The sequence below is a fragment of the Tachypleus tridentatus genome, chromosome 6 (genome assembly GCF_004210375.1).
Source record: "Tachypleus tridentatus isolate NWPU-2018 chromosome 6, ASM421037v1, whole genome shotgun sequence".
NCBI classification, from domain to species: domain Eukaryota; kingdom Metazoa; phylum Arthropoda; class Merostomata; order Xiphosura; family Limulidae; genus Tachypleus; species Tachypleus tridentatus.
Window position 1 is genome coordinate 167,236,524 of NC_134830.1, and position 16,656 is coordinate 167,253,179.

General features: G+C 33.3%; 1 protein-coding gene across 2 annotated transcripts in view; it reads right to left on the minus strand.

Annotated features, from left to right (window-relative positions):
• The window catches only part of LOC143254387 (palmitoyltransferase ZDHHC6-like), a 53,263-nt gene that overhangs the window by 11,632 nt on the left and 24,975 nt on the right, over positions 1-16,656 (minus strand). For both annotated transcript variants that reach the window (XM_076509491.1, XM_076509492.1), the window contains exons 3-6: positions 13,134-13,365; positions 11,850-11,941; positions 10,148-10,304; positions 30-161 (exon numbers count right to left, since the gene is read on the minus strand). In XM_076509491.1, the coding sequence (XP_076365606.1) occupies positions 30-161; positions 10,148-10,304; positions 11,850-11,941; positions 13,134-13,364 (612 nt within the window). In that variant the 5' untranslated portion in view covers position 13,365. The remainder of the gene's footprint in view (positions 1-29; positions 162-10,147; positions 10,305-11,849; positions 11,942-13,133; positions 13,366-16,656) is intronic.

The window sequence follows — 16,656 nt, forward strand, 5'->3', positions numbered from 1 at the left end:
ACAGATGTCAATAATTAAAACTCACTCACCTGAATAACAAAAGGCCCCCCAACAGCAATGACAACCCCAATTGCTAATCCCAAACTGAAAACTGTGCAAACCAGAGGATACAGTGTCAGATATACAAGATGCTCACGATCCCCATAATAGAAGTACCAACTCTATTGATAAAAACAAAGTGTCTTATTAAGTTCCTTAATAGCAAACTCGATGTACATTCATCTTCAGAAAAAGTAAACTTTTGTTCACAACTTTAAATTTAAATTACATCAGTTATTCATATAAAAATATAATAATAGGCTTCAATAAGGAATTCTTAACTATAGGTATTTTATATTTTGTTTTGGAAGAGGAAACATTATGACATACATAAATACTATTAACTAAAAAGATTGGTTTGTTTTGAATTTCATGCAAAGCTACAGGAGGGCTATCTACACTAGCCATCCCTATTTTAGCAGTACAAGACTAAAGGGAAGACAGCTAGTCATCACCACCCACTGCCAACTCTTGGACTATTCTTTTACCAATGAATAGTGCAATTGACCATCATAGCTGAAAGGGGGAGCATGTTTGGCGTGATGGAGATTTGAAACCACGACCCTCTGATTACAAGTTGAGTGCCTTAACCACCTGGTCATGCTGGGCCTAACTAATAAGAAGTAACAATTCATATGCATGAAAATTATTTTGTACATATGTTAAACAAGCACATTTAGTTCATATTTTAGAAGTTTTAGCTTGCAATACTCTCATACCCTCATTTTGTACCCACATATACAAGTAATTCACACCAAATTCTATTCATACTGAATAACATCAAGGTAGATTGAAGTTAACATTTTCCAACAATAAAAATGTATTTCTGAAAGATACCTCCTCTAACACCTAGCTACCCTCTACATGCACAATGTTCCTTTGCCACTGTTATTGAGGCTCACACCTAATCTTGTGTTTCAACACAATACTGCTGTACTGTAGCATGCAAATGAGCATGTTACAACCCTTCACCAATAGAAGTATAATACTGCCTCCTACTGCACTCAATCTCTCCATATTGATTGTTTAACCATCACTTTAACACTATGTAAGAAAGTAAGATGCACCAGAAGTAGGAAGGAAGAATGAGAAGAGGTATTTATAAAATATATTTTTTCAGTATTGGAAAATATTAATTTCTGATGTAATAATGTAACCTCCACTCACATCTAACTAGCATCCAATAATGAAGTTGTGGAGGGTGTCAGTTTTTATGTATGGGCCAAATTCTTTTCAGTAGCTGGCTATAAACTTCAACAATAAACAAACAGCACACAGTCCATTTGTTTTAAAATAATATATTAAAATAAGTCAAACATTTTACAAATGTCTGTTGCACTGTTTGTTATCATAGTTCCATCCATAACTTTAAAGAATTGCCTCTCATTTTTGTCAAAGTCCACACAGACTGGTTCAGTTGTTTCAAAACATTGTTTGACAATACATATTTTTCTCTGCTCTGTTATTACAGTAAAATCTGTGATAATTTTACTTTAAAATTCACCACTATTATAAGCTCTTCTGGATACATTCAGAATTATACAGTACAGATTTAACTTTTGAACTAAATGCTCTGCACATATTTATACCTCAACAGAGGTCTAGAACTTCATACACACTACCATATATTTTGATGAAATAACACTCAACTGAAATAACAATTCTTTTCCCTTTTTTTCTGGACAAAGTGTGTACCCTGGTATAAATGAAGTGTAGTTTCTCATAAGTACGTCCCTGTTATGTTTCAAGGTATAGGGTATTGCATTCTATGGCTTCTCTGAGTACTTCCTGAAAAGGGCTTATATAGGTAGTTTTGGACTTGCCCTTTGTGAGATACACATGATTCTTTCAGTTTCAGATTGTTGCAAGAGTTATGATTTAGAAAGTTTATATCATGTAAATGTTAAATTTAGTTATTTTCAGTAGTAGTAGTTTAGTTTATTGCAAATTTGTTTTTGTAACTGTTTATGAATTACCCACACTGAGTAGTTCAAAGTTATGAATTGGTGACTGAAATATTATTGTGTGATGCTAGTAGAGTATTCCACAAACCAGAGAGTATTGTGATGTAATAATATTAAATTAAATCAATGAGACAAATTTAGAAGGTTTGACCACATTAACTGGACAAAGTAAATAAATGGGATCTGAACTGGATTAAAGATGAGAATGGAAGGGAGATATACAGGAGTAAATGCACCATCATTCAATGATTAACATGTGATGTGGAAATTGTTGACACAAAGCCCATTTTCAACAGTAGAAGGAAGTTGTAGTGATAGCATTAATCTTGAAACTGAAAAGTGTTATGCTTAAAACAGCTCTGAGAGGTTCCAAGTTCCTGTCTAAAAGAACGGGAAAGAGTTGAACTCATACAAACTCATAATCACCTATCCAGTAAAAGTTCTGAATAAAAATGGATAAATGGTCATGCATCCTATAGGAGTTGATGTCCTGCAAAATGTCATACCTCCACACAGTGTTGTAAGCCTTCTCAATGTCAAAAAAACATGCCAAAAAGATATTTCCTTTTGATTCCTCAAGTCTTCCCTGATAGATGTTTCAAGCTGAATCAGCTTTGAGCCCTGTTGATGGAACCTACACTGGGTGGGTGAGAAAAGGTTGTTTGACTCAAGGAACCACACATGATGAGCATTAACCATCCCATCTAAGACCTTACAAAGACAGCTAGTCAAAGCAACTAGACAACAGTTAGAAAGATTCTTGAGATTTTTCCCAGGTTTAGATAAATGGTGGGCAACAGCCTGGCACCAAGCATCAGAAAAAATTCTCCACTGAGAATTCCCAATACCGGTACTTGTTTGACTCTAGTCCAACAACATCAGCCAAGTAACTCTGGGGAGCCACCCCAAAACCAGCTGCCTATAGGTATTTATGGACAAAGTAGCATGTTGAAGTGTCTCACACACCACTCTGAAAGTACAAAACCTTTTCTGACAGGCATCCACACTGAGAGGCAAATGTCATCACTAAGAAAGCCCAATTATTCAAAGTAAATACACTTTCATTGATAAGAATAACATCACCTTGTCCAGTGTTCAAATTTTTTGTATCAATGTAATGGAACTGGTATATAAAATTTAAATATGGTGATTATTTGAACTTTCATAAAGATAACTATTGCTTTCAATCAAAATGCTACTTTGTAACCTTTTTATGTACGACTCCAAGCCTACCAGCATTCACACTTGTATGTACATCTTTCAAGTTCAACATTTTTCAAAAATAGGCAAGTAAAATCTACTTTATTGTAGGTACAAAATTTTATGTGTGAATATTAGGGCAATAATTTTCAATCCAACTTTGCAGATTGTACAAGCTAAAAATAAATAAAACGACAACATAATATTACTGTTTAATTGATTGTGTCACAATTGCAATTTCCAAATTATTATTGCACAAAATTAGCCCAATACCAATCATGTACAGTAAAGTTGGTGTGGTCATTGCAAGGTATTGTTGACAGTTTTAACAATAAAAATTACAACAACTATAGAAATGTAGCATAAGACCTGTATGGGGTTCCAAGGAAGCCAAAGAATCCAACAGAGAGAGAACATTTCACACAGGAAGAGAATGATAGGATAGATCTGTAAAAACCAAACCTTCCACAGCCCACAAATACAAAAGAGAAGGCTGTATCCTAATGAGACAAAAATGAAGAGCACATCCAAATGAACCACATAATTAGCAGGTTTAAGATGAGACTTCACTAGCTTGTTCAGTTGACCTAAGCAAGCCACCACCTGAAGAAGGTGAAGAGTGTGGTTGGAGGAGCCACATTGAAGTGGAGGTAAAAGAAGTCACCCATCCACATGATGGTGGAATCTTAACCTCAGGCAGTGAATGTGATAATCAAAGATAATTTTACATAAACAACAACAAAATGGTGGTCAATGCTAGGTCAAAAGGAATAGTCCAGAACTTATACACTTGACTGTGATGTACAGACCTAGACACTGGGGAGATGGGATGTGAAGATAAGTATTAAAGACATCAACCTTGGTTATTCAAAGTCCTGGATAAAAAGACTATCAATGGTTATAAAGACTCATCAACCAACACCATTGTAGTAATATATCTGGTGTGAACAAAGTCTAGATGTTCAACACTAGACAGAGTTAAAATGATTGTGTCTGTGCAACATATTTTGTGAAAATAAATGCTACAAAATCATCAGTGACAGAATTGTTTGAAAACAAAAAGAAAAAAATGTTTTCACAACAGTTAATTTTATAGCTACGTCAGTTAAATGTTGATGTTGAGAAATATCTTGTGAGCGAAAAGACGTTGTAACACACAGGTGCCAAATCGAAAAGTAATGACTGAATGGTTACCATTGAGAGAGTGAACTGTGCTATGAGGCAGTGCCGCACTCTTATTGGTGGAGGGCTGTCTCACACAACAACACAATTTAATATAAAAAAAATGCAAGATTAAGTGGGAGCCTCAACACCAGTGGCAAGCAAAAAATTTTGCATAAAGAGGGTAGAACTGAATCAATAAAGTTAGCTAGATGTGAGAAGAGTTTATGTATCATATTGAAATTGTACCTTGTGGTTACACCTGCAAAGTCATAGAAGATCAGAGAAGACTACAGTGAGGCATTATAGACAGCTCAACACTTGAATAGGGGAAAAACAATGCTGAAAGAGTTGTGTCCCTTATTGAGAAATAAAGTGTCATCGAAACAACGAAAGAAAGAACAGAAATAATTTCTCTTTCAAGTTGTGTATGATCATATCAGATGCTTTTCTAACAGCAAATATTAAACAATTACAGAACCACATAATTATTGTACATGCAATAAAATAATATACTTTACATAAACCATTTATAATAGCTACAAAATAAACATGTTTTGTATCAAGTACTAAATATGGTGCTAGGGCACTAAAATATAAAACTTCAAACCTCAAACTTCTAAGTAATGGATATGAAGTTTGAAGTTTACTTTTCTTTTGCACATTGTAACAAAATTAGGAGGTGAGAGCTTTAGAATTTTTTATTTCAAATTTTACCTGCAAGTAAGGACCACCCTAAAGCAGGAACAGAATGAATCATATTTGTAAAACTCACTGAATCATTTAAAATACATCTCAAATGTTTGTTTTTGGTAAAACTTTATATTTTGTCTATTTCCTCTACCCTAACTATATGATGTCTTTCAATCTGACCAACCTTGTAACCACCATAAAAAATGGGAAATAAATATAAATTATGCTTTATTCATTCTAAAATGATTATAACACAAAGATGGAAATGTTTAGTCTAAATAACTTAAATCTGATAACATTATACATTTTTAAATATTCATTATTTGTTATAATACTGATATTCCAGTCATGCCTGGCTAGCATTGAGATATACATTCATGTTACTGTGCCCAAAAATATAAAACTGGCCTTTACAAAATAACCTGTCTTGACTGTTTTTTAGTGTAAAATACAGTAATATATTACATATGTATATACATTATTGTTCTTTTTAAATAATTTCTTAAAGTTATTTTTTTAAAACATAGAACAGTAAATAAAGAAGCATAGCAAACTATTATTTTTCCTAGTTATGAAATGTGCACTTGCTGCTTGCCATATGTTGCCAAATTTATCAAATCTTGCATGTGGAAGACATGAAACAAAAGTTTTAAAGGTTATATATATGCATTTCAAATAACCAAAATCATAAATTATTACATGAATACCAGAGAATTCCACTAATCAATATCAAACTAAGTAACTAAGCTGTATTTGGGTATAAAAAAATATAACATTTTGAGCAACCAAAGACTCATCTTACCAACTTGAAATTGTGGTTTGGAAGAACAGGTTGATGTCATAATACTTCAAAATGGTTGAGAAATCCACAAGAGGGACAGCCTGAGCTTTCATTTGATTCACATGACATAGAGAGAAGTACATGTATATAATGCATTGTTTCTAAAAATGGAAAGAGATAGGAAGGGCCACTGTGTGTGTTTCAGAATGTAAGCAATATCTCGACATGTAGAAAAGATAGGAACTTTTTATTTAATACTCTGTCTTATCAGTATTAGTAACTTGAGTTCCTAATTCAGATGAAACTATAGACCTTGTATTTGGACATAAAAACATAATTTGAACCAATGCTTCATTCAACATCCATGTGATACACAAAATTTCATATGCAGATGTGTTTTTTTTAAATTTACTTGAAAGTTAAGAAATGAACTAACATATAATACTAACATTTGAACCATAAGTTTTAACTTTATACTAAACTTATTGACATAAGTTTATAAAATAGCAGTTCAATAAAATCTTTAATGCAAGTCAACAAATGCGATGACATGGTCTTTGATCTACTGGTGGTGGTGGAGATAACCAGATTTTGAGAACTAGCTATTCCATGATCTGAAGGCATAGAAAAGGTTAACCCTGGCTTAGTCTGGAACTGAAAACCATCCTTACGTTGATGAGGTGTTGTGTAGAAGTAGGAACAAATTTCTCCTTTTTGATAAGAGGCACAATTCTCACAGCTTTTGATAACAAAGTTTGAGTGTGAAGTTCTGCCAAATGGCAGGAAGGGTGAGAAGAAGCCATTCATTCATGTAATGGTGAGTGTAAATGCTGGGGGAATGGAAATGATGTGAAGAAACTGATTATTTTCCAAACAAATGTATGAAGCAAATGCAAGAGCAAGTGGTAGAGTAGGAAACTGAAAAACGTGATTGTCATGCACAATAACACCTTGAAGAACCAGCATATAGGATATGAAGACAGGTGTCTGTAATGAATTCTGTCATCCACACTCCAGATGAAAAGAACCACCAAAGGGAAAGAAATTACTCCATTGTAAACCAAGGAAGATGTAGAAAGTGACAGAGATGAGAAAGGTCTATGACCAGTATAATCAGCATTACAAATTGCCAAGAATAAAAAACCTTGAGAGAGGAGGTAACACGTTCTAAAGCCTCTTTGTGCAGGAGATCCTAGTTGGTTTGTGCTTGATGGTTGGTAATAAGAGGGTTCTTCGGAAGTGGAAAGCCAGATACAGAAGAGAAGGAGACATGAACTGAATGACCATCTGCTCCTGAGAACTTGAATGAACCACTGATCCATGGTGAATGTCTTCTGTACAGATATGAACCCTCAGAGATGAGATCTCAAAATTGTGATCAATGCTGGTAATGCTGAAATTGCCCTTGTGTTTCAGCACATCATGGTACCAAAGTATGAAATTTGGAAACTCGAACAGGAGATGCAGTAAGCCATCATTAGAAGAACTTTGGGAAGTTTGAGAAGCCAGTGCAGAAAGTGAATAATGATGACAAGCCACATCTATTCTAGACTGTCTGAGAAAAGAAGCTTCTCTGATATCTCCAAGGACTGATGTAGGAAGGAAAATCTCTCGAAAAGATCCCAGAAACAAACCAACCCAGATACCAAGGAGAGAGCAGAAACTGCTAATCTGACCAAAGTGGAATTCATTTAACGAATAAGATCCTCCAAAATTTGAACAGTAGATCTATGATAGGCTTCAAATAACAGTTACAACTATGACAAAAAATGCAAACTGTTGTGAATTATGAAATACTGAGAATGATTAAAACGAACAGTGGTGCCTTGTCTAAAGTTCCAATAGGAAGTAGAGTGTCTAACTTCTGAGAGTCCAAAAAAAGTGTTCTTCAAGCAATGAAAGTTAAGGCATGCACTCTTTCTCAACTAATCTGCAAATCTTGTTGCATACATGGTAATATCTGCAAAAAATTGAAGGATGAGGGAATCAGATAAAGTAACTTCTCACAATAAAGAAAGTGAAGATTTAAAAGCCACAGGAAAAATAACCAAAACATTACAAAAATGGCATACTAGTTGCAAAAATGGTGCAGGGGGCAGAATGTTCATCCAAGGTTCAAAAGAAAAGGTGCTGGAAAAATAAGAGTAAAAATTCCCACTAGTCTGCTCTTGATCTCCCATCAACTCAGCTTCAGAGCCAGAAGGAGAAATAGCATCAGACTGCAAGTAAGACTACTTCTCTGCATTTAAAGAACGGTATGTCCTCTGCATCATTAGGCTTGCAAGTTGGTTGGGAAGGGGCATCAGGCAATTCCATATCTGTGACACGTACATGAGTATTCATATTCAAAAACTTTTTAAATTGTAAATCAGAAACATAAATAATAAAATCAAGCCCTACAAGAATAAAAAAGATAAGTAATCTTACACAAAATGTGCAGTAAACACTTGAAATTGTTTCTGTAATTATTTCCATCAGGATAGAGTGAATAAAAAGAATAATGGGGAGCTTATATATTATTCAGATATAGAAGGTGCATTGATGTAGGTGAAAAGAGTTACAATATTAAAATCACTAGAAGTGATACAGTGGGGTATAAAGACTGAAGCAAGTGAAATAAAATTTATAGCAATGCTCAGACAGGCAAAGAAGAGAACTTTGCACCAGGATAAAATTAGTGTGAGAGAAGGTAAATGAATTTATGGAAAATTAATATCAGCCTAAAACAGCAACCTGCTGAGAATGAACTACATGCATCTCAAAATATTATTAGTTGAATGTGATACACTTTCCAAATCAATTTTATAGTTATCAACATGAAGCAAACCATATACAAACACATAAGCAAATGACCACTGTCTATAATTTTGGCTCACCAAAATCACAGGGTAATCCTTGAAACTTGATGCTGTTTTAGTACACAAACACATATAAACAGTTTCACAGGATTGTCCTGTATGTTAGACACCTTATGAGACTAGTGGATCAATGATGCAGAGTAGCATTCTTCCTAGAAATGAGTCATACTTTGATTTATAGCTTGATAACAGGCACATAATCATTGAGAGAAAACATGGAACCAGATCTAATTTTCTTTTTTAATATTCTGATGTGATGCTGGCAGGTTGAATGAATAACATATGCAGGTTAAAGCACTGGTGAATATGGCACCAGTGCCATTAACAACAGGTACAGGTACATTAAAGGGACAATATCCTACAACACTTTTTTTCTGCAAAATTGATTATTACTTCAACTTGATTTCTCAAGATATAAGGAATCATAAAAACCAGAGTGTATATATCTAGATAGAATAGTTTGATTACTGTCTGCTGATGACAGTTTTAGTGACAGGAGTGTATGGGGGTGAGGGGTTGCCATGAAACCTTATAAAGTGTAGTGAGTGTTGGTATAAGAGCCTAAAGGAAATATATTGAATGGGATCACCTAGCTGTATCACCATGACTGTAAAAATATTGATACAATTTTAAAAACTTAAAAACATTTCCAAATAAAGCTGTTTAAAAAAGATGTTTTAAAAACACTTCTTTAAGAAAAGTGATTGAGCATCAGTAATCTTAATATTTATCGTGAAACATCAGTATCAGTATATCCTTTCTGTCCATATTCTATAAAGGAATGAACAGTAATTATGTAAATCAACCTCTGACAAATGTTTATTCATTTGTATAAGCTTAAAGTATTTCTCCTATTTGTATCCAAATTACATAATAATGGACTAAGAAGTGAGGGAAATTATTTATAACAATGCTTATACTTTGCTAAAGGTTATATGTTACAACTTTGTTCTTTGAAGTGTAATAAAAGGTTAAGCATATAATTTATCTTAAATTATTAATAAAAGTGAACATTCTGAAAAAAACAACATTTTAAGACATTTACTACAAATGAAAATTAAAGAGGGAATGGATTTTATTAGAATAACTTTATTCAATATGAATTGCAACAAATCATTAGTATATGATTTGCAAACTAATCCTCTATCTTTAATTTGCCTAGTCTAAAAGAGAGTTTGTCAAAAACTACAAAGATATTAATAATAAAATATTTCTGATATTTATTGTTTAGAAGAAATAATTGTTCATCTCATTTTAGTGACATAATTTACTGGCCACATGCTTTAGATCACTTGCCTTCTGATATAGTGTTGTAATGGATTTTTTTTTTAATACTTGTGCAAAGATACATGAAGAACTCATTAATTCAATCAGCTCTAATTTTAAAATGGTTGAATAGAGGAAAGTCAAGTAGCCAATATTAATGAGCATAGTATAAAGAATACACATACCAAATGAAAGGCACGGTACAGACCAATAACAAGTAGCACTGTTGCATGACAACTACCGCACACTGCACAGAACAAAAAGAAAGTGAAGTGAGCATGATTCTTGTAACCACAACATGTATTAATCCACGGACAGTGATGATCCATCTTCATAACGCACCTATTTAAAAAAAAACATCAAATTAAGCATCAAATTAAGCTACACAAAAGCTACAATAATAATATATAATAAACAATTAATAATTCTTAGAATATATTAAAACAGTTCTAAAATTATCAGATTTTCAAAGATAGATAACATTTAATTGCACATACATGCTTACTGTCAGTCATATAAGGGTGATGAACTGTCATTATATAATATTTTTGTAGTGATAAGCACAAACCATGAACTCTCAGATCCTTAGCTGAGGACACTTAGCACAAGGTCATGACTATTCTCCAAAATAATGATTAGTAAAAGTACATTTGTAAATATATATATCTTCAATGTGTATATCACAAAAATTATTAAAAATGTACAATATACACAAAAATTGTACTTTAAGTTAAATTTCTCAGTGGAAGTACAAAATATAAATGAATGGAATAATTACAATTTGACACAGAACAAGGTCACAGATATTCAAGTACTCAAGCACATGAATAATAGGCATGTCATTGAAGAAAACTGGCCTGGGATTTGGAGACTACCAAACATACTCTTACCTCCTACCAAAATTTCTTCTTGAATCTGCATATTTTAACTGAAAACATCATGTATGACTTTAAAAAAATATCTTGAGAAAAATGCCCTTGAAAATGATTTTCTTTCATTTTTTTTCTGTGAATAATATCAAATATTCAAATGTTATAGAAGAATAAAGCTTCTGGAAAATACATAAAACATTTACTTCCTAATTTGAAAGTTCACTAATGATTGGACTGGTGGAACCATTCAAGGTAAATATGAGATTTGTTTACATAGTTTTCTTATCTTTGGATCCTGTCAGTATACAGTTTTAATTTATGTGACAGTAATAGTACTAAATTAATTATACTTGGGGTACTGTTGCATGCATTTTGGTAAAATTGGTTATATTAGATCTTTCTGGTGAGACAGTTCAATGTTTCACTACATGGCAGCAATAAAAACAAATTAATTGAACCTGTAATACTTTACTTTATACTTTAAAACCATAGTTTTAAAATGCAATTCTTCTAGAGCTTACATTTAGTAAAGATTTTTTTTGTGTACAAAGGTAATTTTATATGAATGACACGATAAAATAGTGGTATAAGTAAAATAAGGTAAAAATATTTCTCATTTTCAATATTAATTTCAACAACCAGTTATCATCATATGTATAACACTAATTCTGTTCCTACAGGTACAAATCTACCATTATTTGTACAACTGCACAGACTTCTTAAATACGTTTCATATTCCTTGTGTGTGTGTGTGTGTGTGTGTGTGTGTGTGTGTGTGTGTGTGAACCTATAAAAGCAAGTGCACAATCAATGTATTGTTTTTTGCATGCATATTTTAAGCAAGTATTATTTTAGCTATTAAGGTATCTCATAGTTTTTAATACTTTCAACAGGATAACAAACAGAGAAAAATGTTAAATACATGTAAATGTTTCATTTCAAGGAAATTACTTTCATTTCACATAAACAGAATCTCACAAACAATATCCAAATAAAACAAATGTGTCACATTTACCTTTTGCACTTCCGGCAATGGTGTGCTCGGGGAGCTTTGTAGCCTTCACAAAAGGTACAATATTGCAAGAATTTTAAATTTTCTTCCTTAGCCTTGAAAAAATTATAACCATTATCCAGATGCTAAAAGAAAGTAATGCTGAAAAATTTCAGCTATGGCATACTACACATATATCATAGTAATCATTTACACATCATCTACTCCTATGAAAAATCATTTACTTATTTTCAATTATTATATTTGCCTTAACTAAGTGCTTTGAAGACATTACTACTCATTTAATATTTCAAAATTTAGTAATAAAGAAATCATAAACTTTAACATTTAAGCAAGCAAATGAATTTCTCTATATATTTATCCATAAAGATTTTAGATTTTGAGACAAAGTTCATCTGAAACAACATAATTTATAAGCCATTTTACATTATATTGAATATTAAGGAGAGATGACAGTGGCTGAAAAGAAAGACATTAAACATTTTCAAAAGCAGTTAAGTCCCATTCTGAGGGAGATAGATTACACAATTATAGATGTTGTGAGGTGCATTCTGGGATATTTTCTGTATTCTTGAACTGCCATTTAGTTGGCAATTTTAACTAAGAAAAAAAGCAGCTGCTATGTATTATTGTTTTGAACTGAAATTTAAATAATTATTTTAATACTTTTTGAAAGATATGCTAAGTGTGCAAGTGACTGGCTCTTCCCCAGCATCTCCATCTTCACAATGACATTACTCCTGTTAGTTCCATTTTCTTTCTTTAAATTTTCCTGCACCATCTCAATAAGTTTTCTCATTTTTCTATATTTAAAAAACATCACTAAAGTGCAGCTATTTAAGTATTAACCCATTCACTGTTGCTGGCACATATAAAGCATATAAATATCTCTGTTCATTGCTTAAATCCATCAGAGTCAGTCTTATCTAATGTATGCATAACATTATTTGTATTTTCCTCAGTTTTGTTGTTGCATGCTACCAATGGCAACAAGATGTTATCATACAAGTATCCCTAAAATCGTGGCGGTTTCTGATGCTTAGAAGGCAGAAATGACTGACTTACTATATGGCAAGATATATAAAAATTTTAATAGATAACAGTACCAAAAAAATTCATGATCCAGCACCTAATGCAGGAATTTTGAGTGCAAGAGTTCATATACTGGAAGTAGTTAACAGAAAAAAACATAGAAGCCTCATATGTATCATCTGCAGTGAATAGGCTAAACAAGGTGCTGAAAATCTAAATTTCTATTGGCATAGTTGAGATAGCACCAAAACTTACAGGTTTCCATCCAAAATGAACAAACCCTGGTCCTCCAAACATGGCCATGAAGAAATTGTATAATGTACATCCTACTAAACTCAAAAATACTATATGATTGAAACACCCCCACAAACTCCCTAATGGTGGAAGAAACATGGATGTCATGTACAGTGTGGAGAAGGTTATGGACTTGATGATAAAAAGGGCAATCAGTGGTCCCCAGTGAAATATTCGCTTTAATGCAGACATTCTGAAAATAATAAACAGATGGTTAAAAAAAAGGATATTACAAAATCATTTTAAGAACACTTGCAGTAAAGTTCATAAACACAGAACAATCATGTAAAAACAAATAATGTCTCAATGACACTAATAAAAATTTTTCTAAGCATGAGCTAAGTCCATTGAAATCAAAGTATAAAGTTATTGCTTATGACTATGAAAAAGTACTCATTACTAATAAGAAAAATCCATAAACACACACACGTACATTAAATTAGAATATAAATGGAATATACTTTACTATCCCATTGTATGAAAATATAAAATATGGTCATGATGTTACAAAAACATGTAGTTTCAAGATTCCCAGCTTGCCTCTGAAGAAGAAAGGTCCATCTATTGAAAGTGCTCAGGTTATAGGTGTTTTATTTATTTTGATCACTATAAAATATAGCATATTTCATTAAATCTGCATATTTACACTGAACGTTTAATATATAACACAGCATGGTATTTTTATATTTTACAAAGAAAATAGATTTAGAATATCTACTACGAGCACAAGTAAAATTGAAGGGGCAAATATCTCTTTCTTTCATGCATTAGCTCAGGCATGAGAAAGGCAATAGCTCAAACTGAATTTCTATTAAGCCACTGTTTATAGCAACTTTAATTACACATTGCAAATATACATATATACATATTTATATTCATTACACCAATTTCTTCTACAGTATTACAAAAATAAAAATAATATAATTTGCTACAGCACATGTGATGCATACGTCTAAAATCTTTATGATAGACAGTTATTTCTGAACATATAAAACTTCCTCTAAGTGTTCCTAAAATAGTTTTTATCACCAACACACCAGTCTTCATACTTTTGCATCATTTCTAAACACGTGATTACTCTCCACTAATAGCATTGCATCATATATATTGGCTGTTCCTGCTCAATCCTCACTTTCGAGAACTGGCAGTGGGAAGGAAGGGTTCAAAGTGTGTGAGGAGTGGTAAATATCTATTGGAAAAAAGGTTTTACTTCTGCTTGCCCAAAGCTAGAATCCCACACTGCAAAGGTGGAGGGGTCAGTTTAAGCATACATATATACCAAGTGGAAAGTAACCTCTGAGAGTGGATAAGTGTGCTACGAGATGAAAATGAAGCACACCACATTATTTGTGGAACAGATAAAGCTCTTTGTCCAGGAAACAGGAAAGTAACACAAAATGGGTGGAATGGAAAAAAAAAAAGCACAACTGAATACAGTAATAATACATACAACACTGGACAAATGATGGTGTTACTGGATGTACTGAAGAACATATTTACCATTTTTTCACAGGATTTTACCTGATAATGTACTAGTGTGAAAACATAATGATAAAATATGACTGAGCATGAGGAATGAATGTGTGATGAAGGCATGAATTGATTAGGGCAATTGTCTAGAGTGGTACACTTGGGCAAAAATATCCAGGGCAAATGTAAGTAGGTTTTTCGATGATATCAACTAAATAAAGTAGTTGGACTACTGAGGTTCATCTGGGCAAAAACATCCAAGGGAACAGAAACTGGGTTTTAACAATGTAACCCATTGATGCAGTTTTATTATCTAATGCAGTCCACCTGGGCAAAAACATTCACGGAAATTACTGCAAAATTTATTATGGTATTTTGTTTAGGGATGACCACCTGGATAAAATCATGTATGGGAAATGCATCATAAATTATTTTGTCAGGTGTGGTATATACCTGGGCAAAAATATCTAGGAAAAGAGCTTTGTATAATCAAGTGATCTTGTCAACTGTGGTCCACCCAGGCAAAAAACATTCAGGGGAAACACAAGATTAAGTGAATAAACTACTTTGTTTGCTTTAGAATTTGTGCAAAGCTACAAAAGAGCTATCTGCACTAGCCATCCCCAATTTAGCAATGTAAGACTAGAGGGAAGGCAGCTAGTCATCACCACCCACTACCAACTGTTGGGCTACTTTTTTACCAACAAATAGTGGGACTGACCACCACATTATAACACCCCCATAGCTGAAAGGGCAAGCATGTTTGGTGTGATGGGGATTTGTACCCATGACCCTCAGATTATGAGTTGAGTGCCTTAACTATCTGGCCATGCTGGGGCCAGGTACTTTGTCTAGAAGTAGTTTAACTAGCTTAGCCCAATTCTCACCGAGTGGATAAATCTAAGTATTGTAAGGTAAATATCAAAACACACTTAAGAATCATCCTTGGTCCACTACCCCAGTAATTTGGAACTGGGAGTGGTATGGATTTCTGTGCTCCAACAGAAGAAAAAGCAAATGGAAAAATATGGTGGAGAGTCTGGAGGAATGTTACACTTCACACCGTGCAACGGGAACCTATGATTCCCTATTTTGAAAAGTAGATTGACCCCCAATATATACAATAAAAGGGTGAGCAGGAATGGGAAAAAATATTTTTTTTGCTTTACTCATGAAGGTCATCAGTGATGGTCCATCATAAACTGAATTTGATTGATATCTAGTACATATATAGAAACATATATAATAATACACACACACACCACTGCATAAGCAGTAAGCCGTGTGAGAGAAAACATCCTATTTCAGCAGTGAGTATTACATAGTTACTCTATGCTAGTGTAGGTTTGAGGTAAGACATACCTGACCTGGCAACACTTACTTCAAGGTGGGATTCATAAAGATCTTATAACTAGGGAGCTAAAAAAGAAAATATAAAAGGCAAGAAGTGATCAGACTTGTCCAAGTAAAAGGTGAACTGATGTGTGTAGAATCACCATGAAAAGAAGAAAATATCCAGCAAAGGAAGAAACATCTAGGTTGTGCAGATAATGTCCAATGAAAATACTGGAAGTAATCCATATCCCATCCTAAATGATCTTTTTCAAAGGATGGTGAAGGTGAGCAGACAAAGAAATAGTAATATGATGAGAAGATATGTTGTGGAGGTAGCAACATTCCGTGGACAAGTCCAAATATGCCAGCCTTATGAGCTGATGAACCAAACCAGTGAGAGAAACATGTAACAGATCACAGGAAACAGAGGGGTTCCAGGGAACAAAAAGATTGGAGTGCACTCTCCAAAAGAAGTCAGTATGAGCCACATAATACCTCAAGAAGTGATTCAAACAAAGAAGTCTATCTGGATCAGAGAAGTAGTACAGTTGGGAAACTGAATGCAAGAAAATGGGTAAGAAAGTCAAATCACCTTCCCAGGTAGCATAGGTCTTAAGGAGAAAGGACCAATCAGAGTGGATGATAACATAAGAGAAATGGTAAAGTGCACACGAAACAT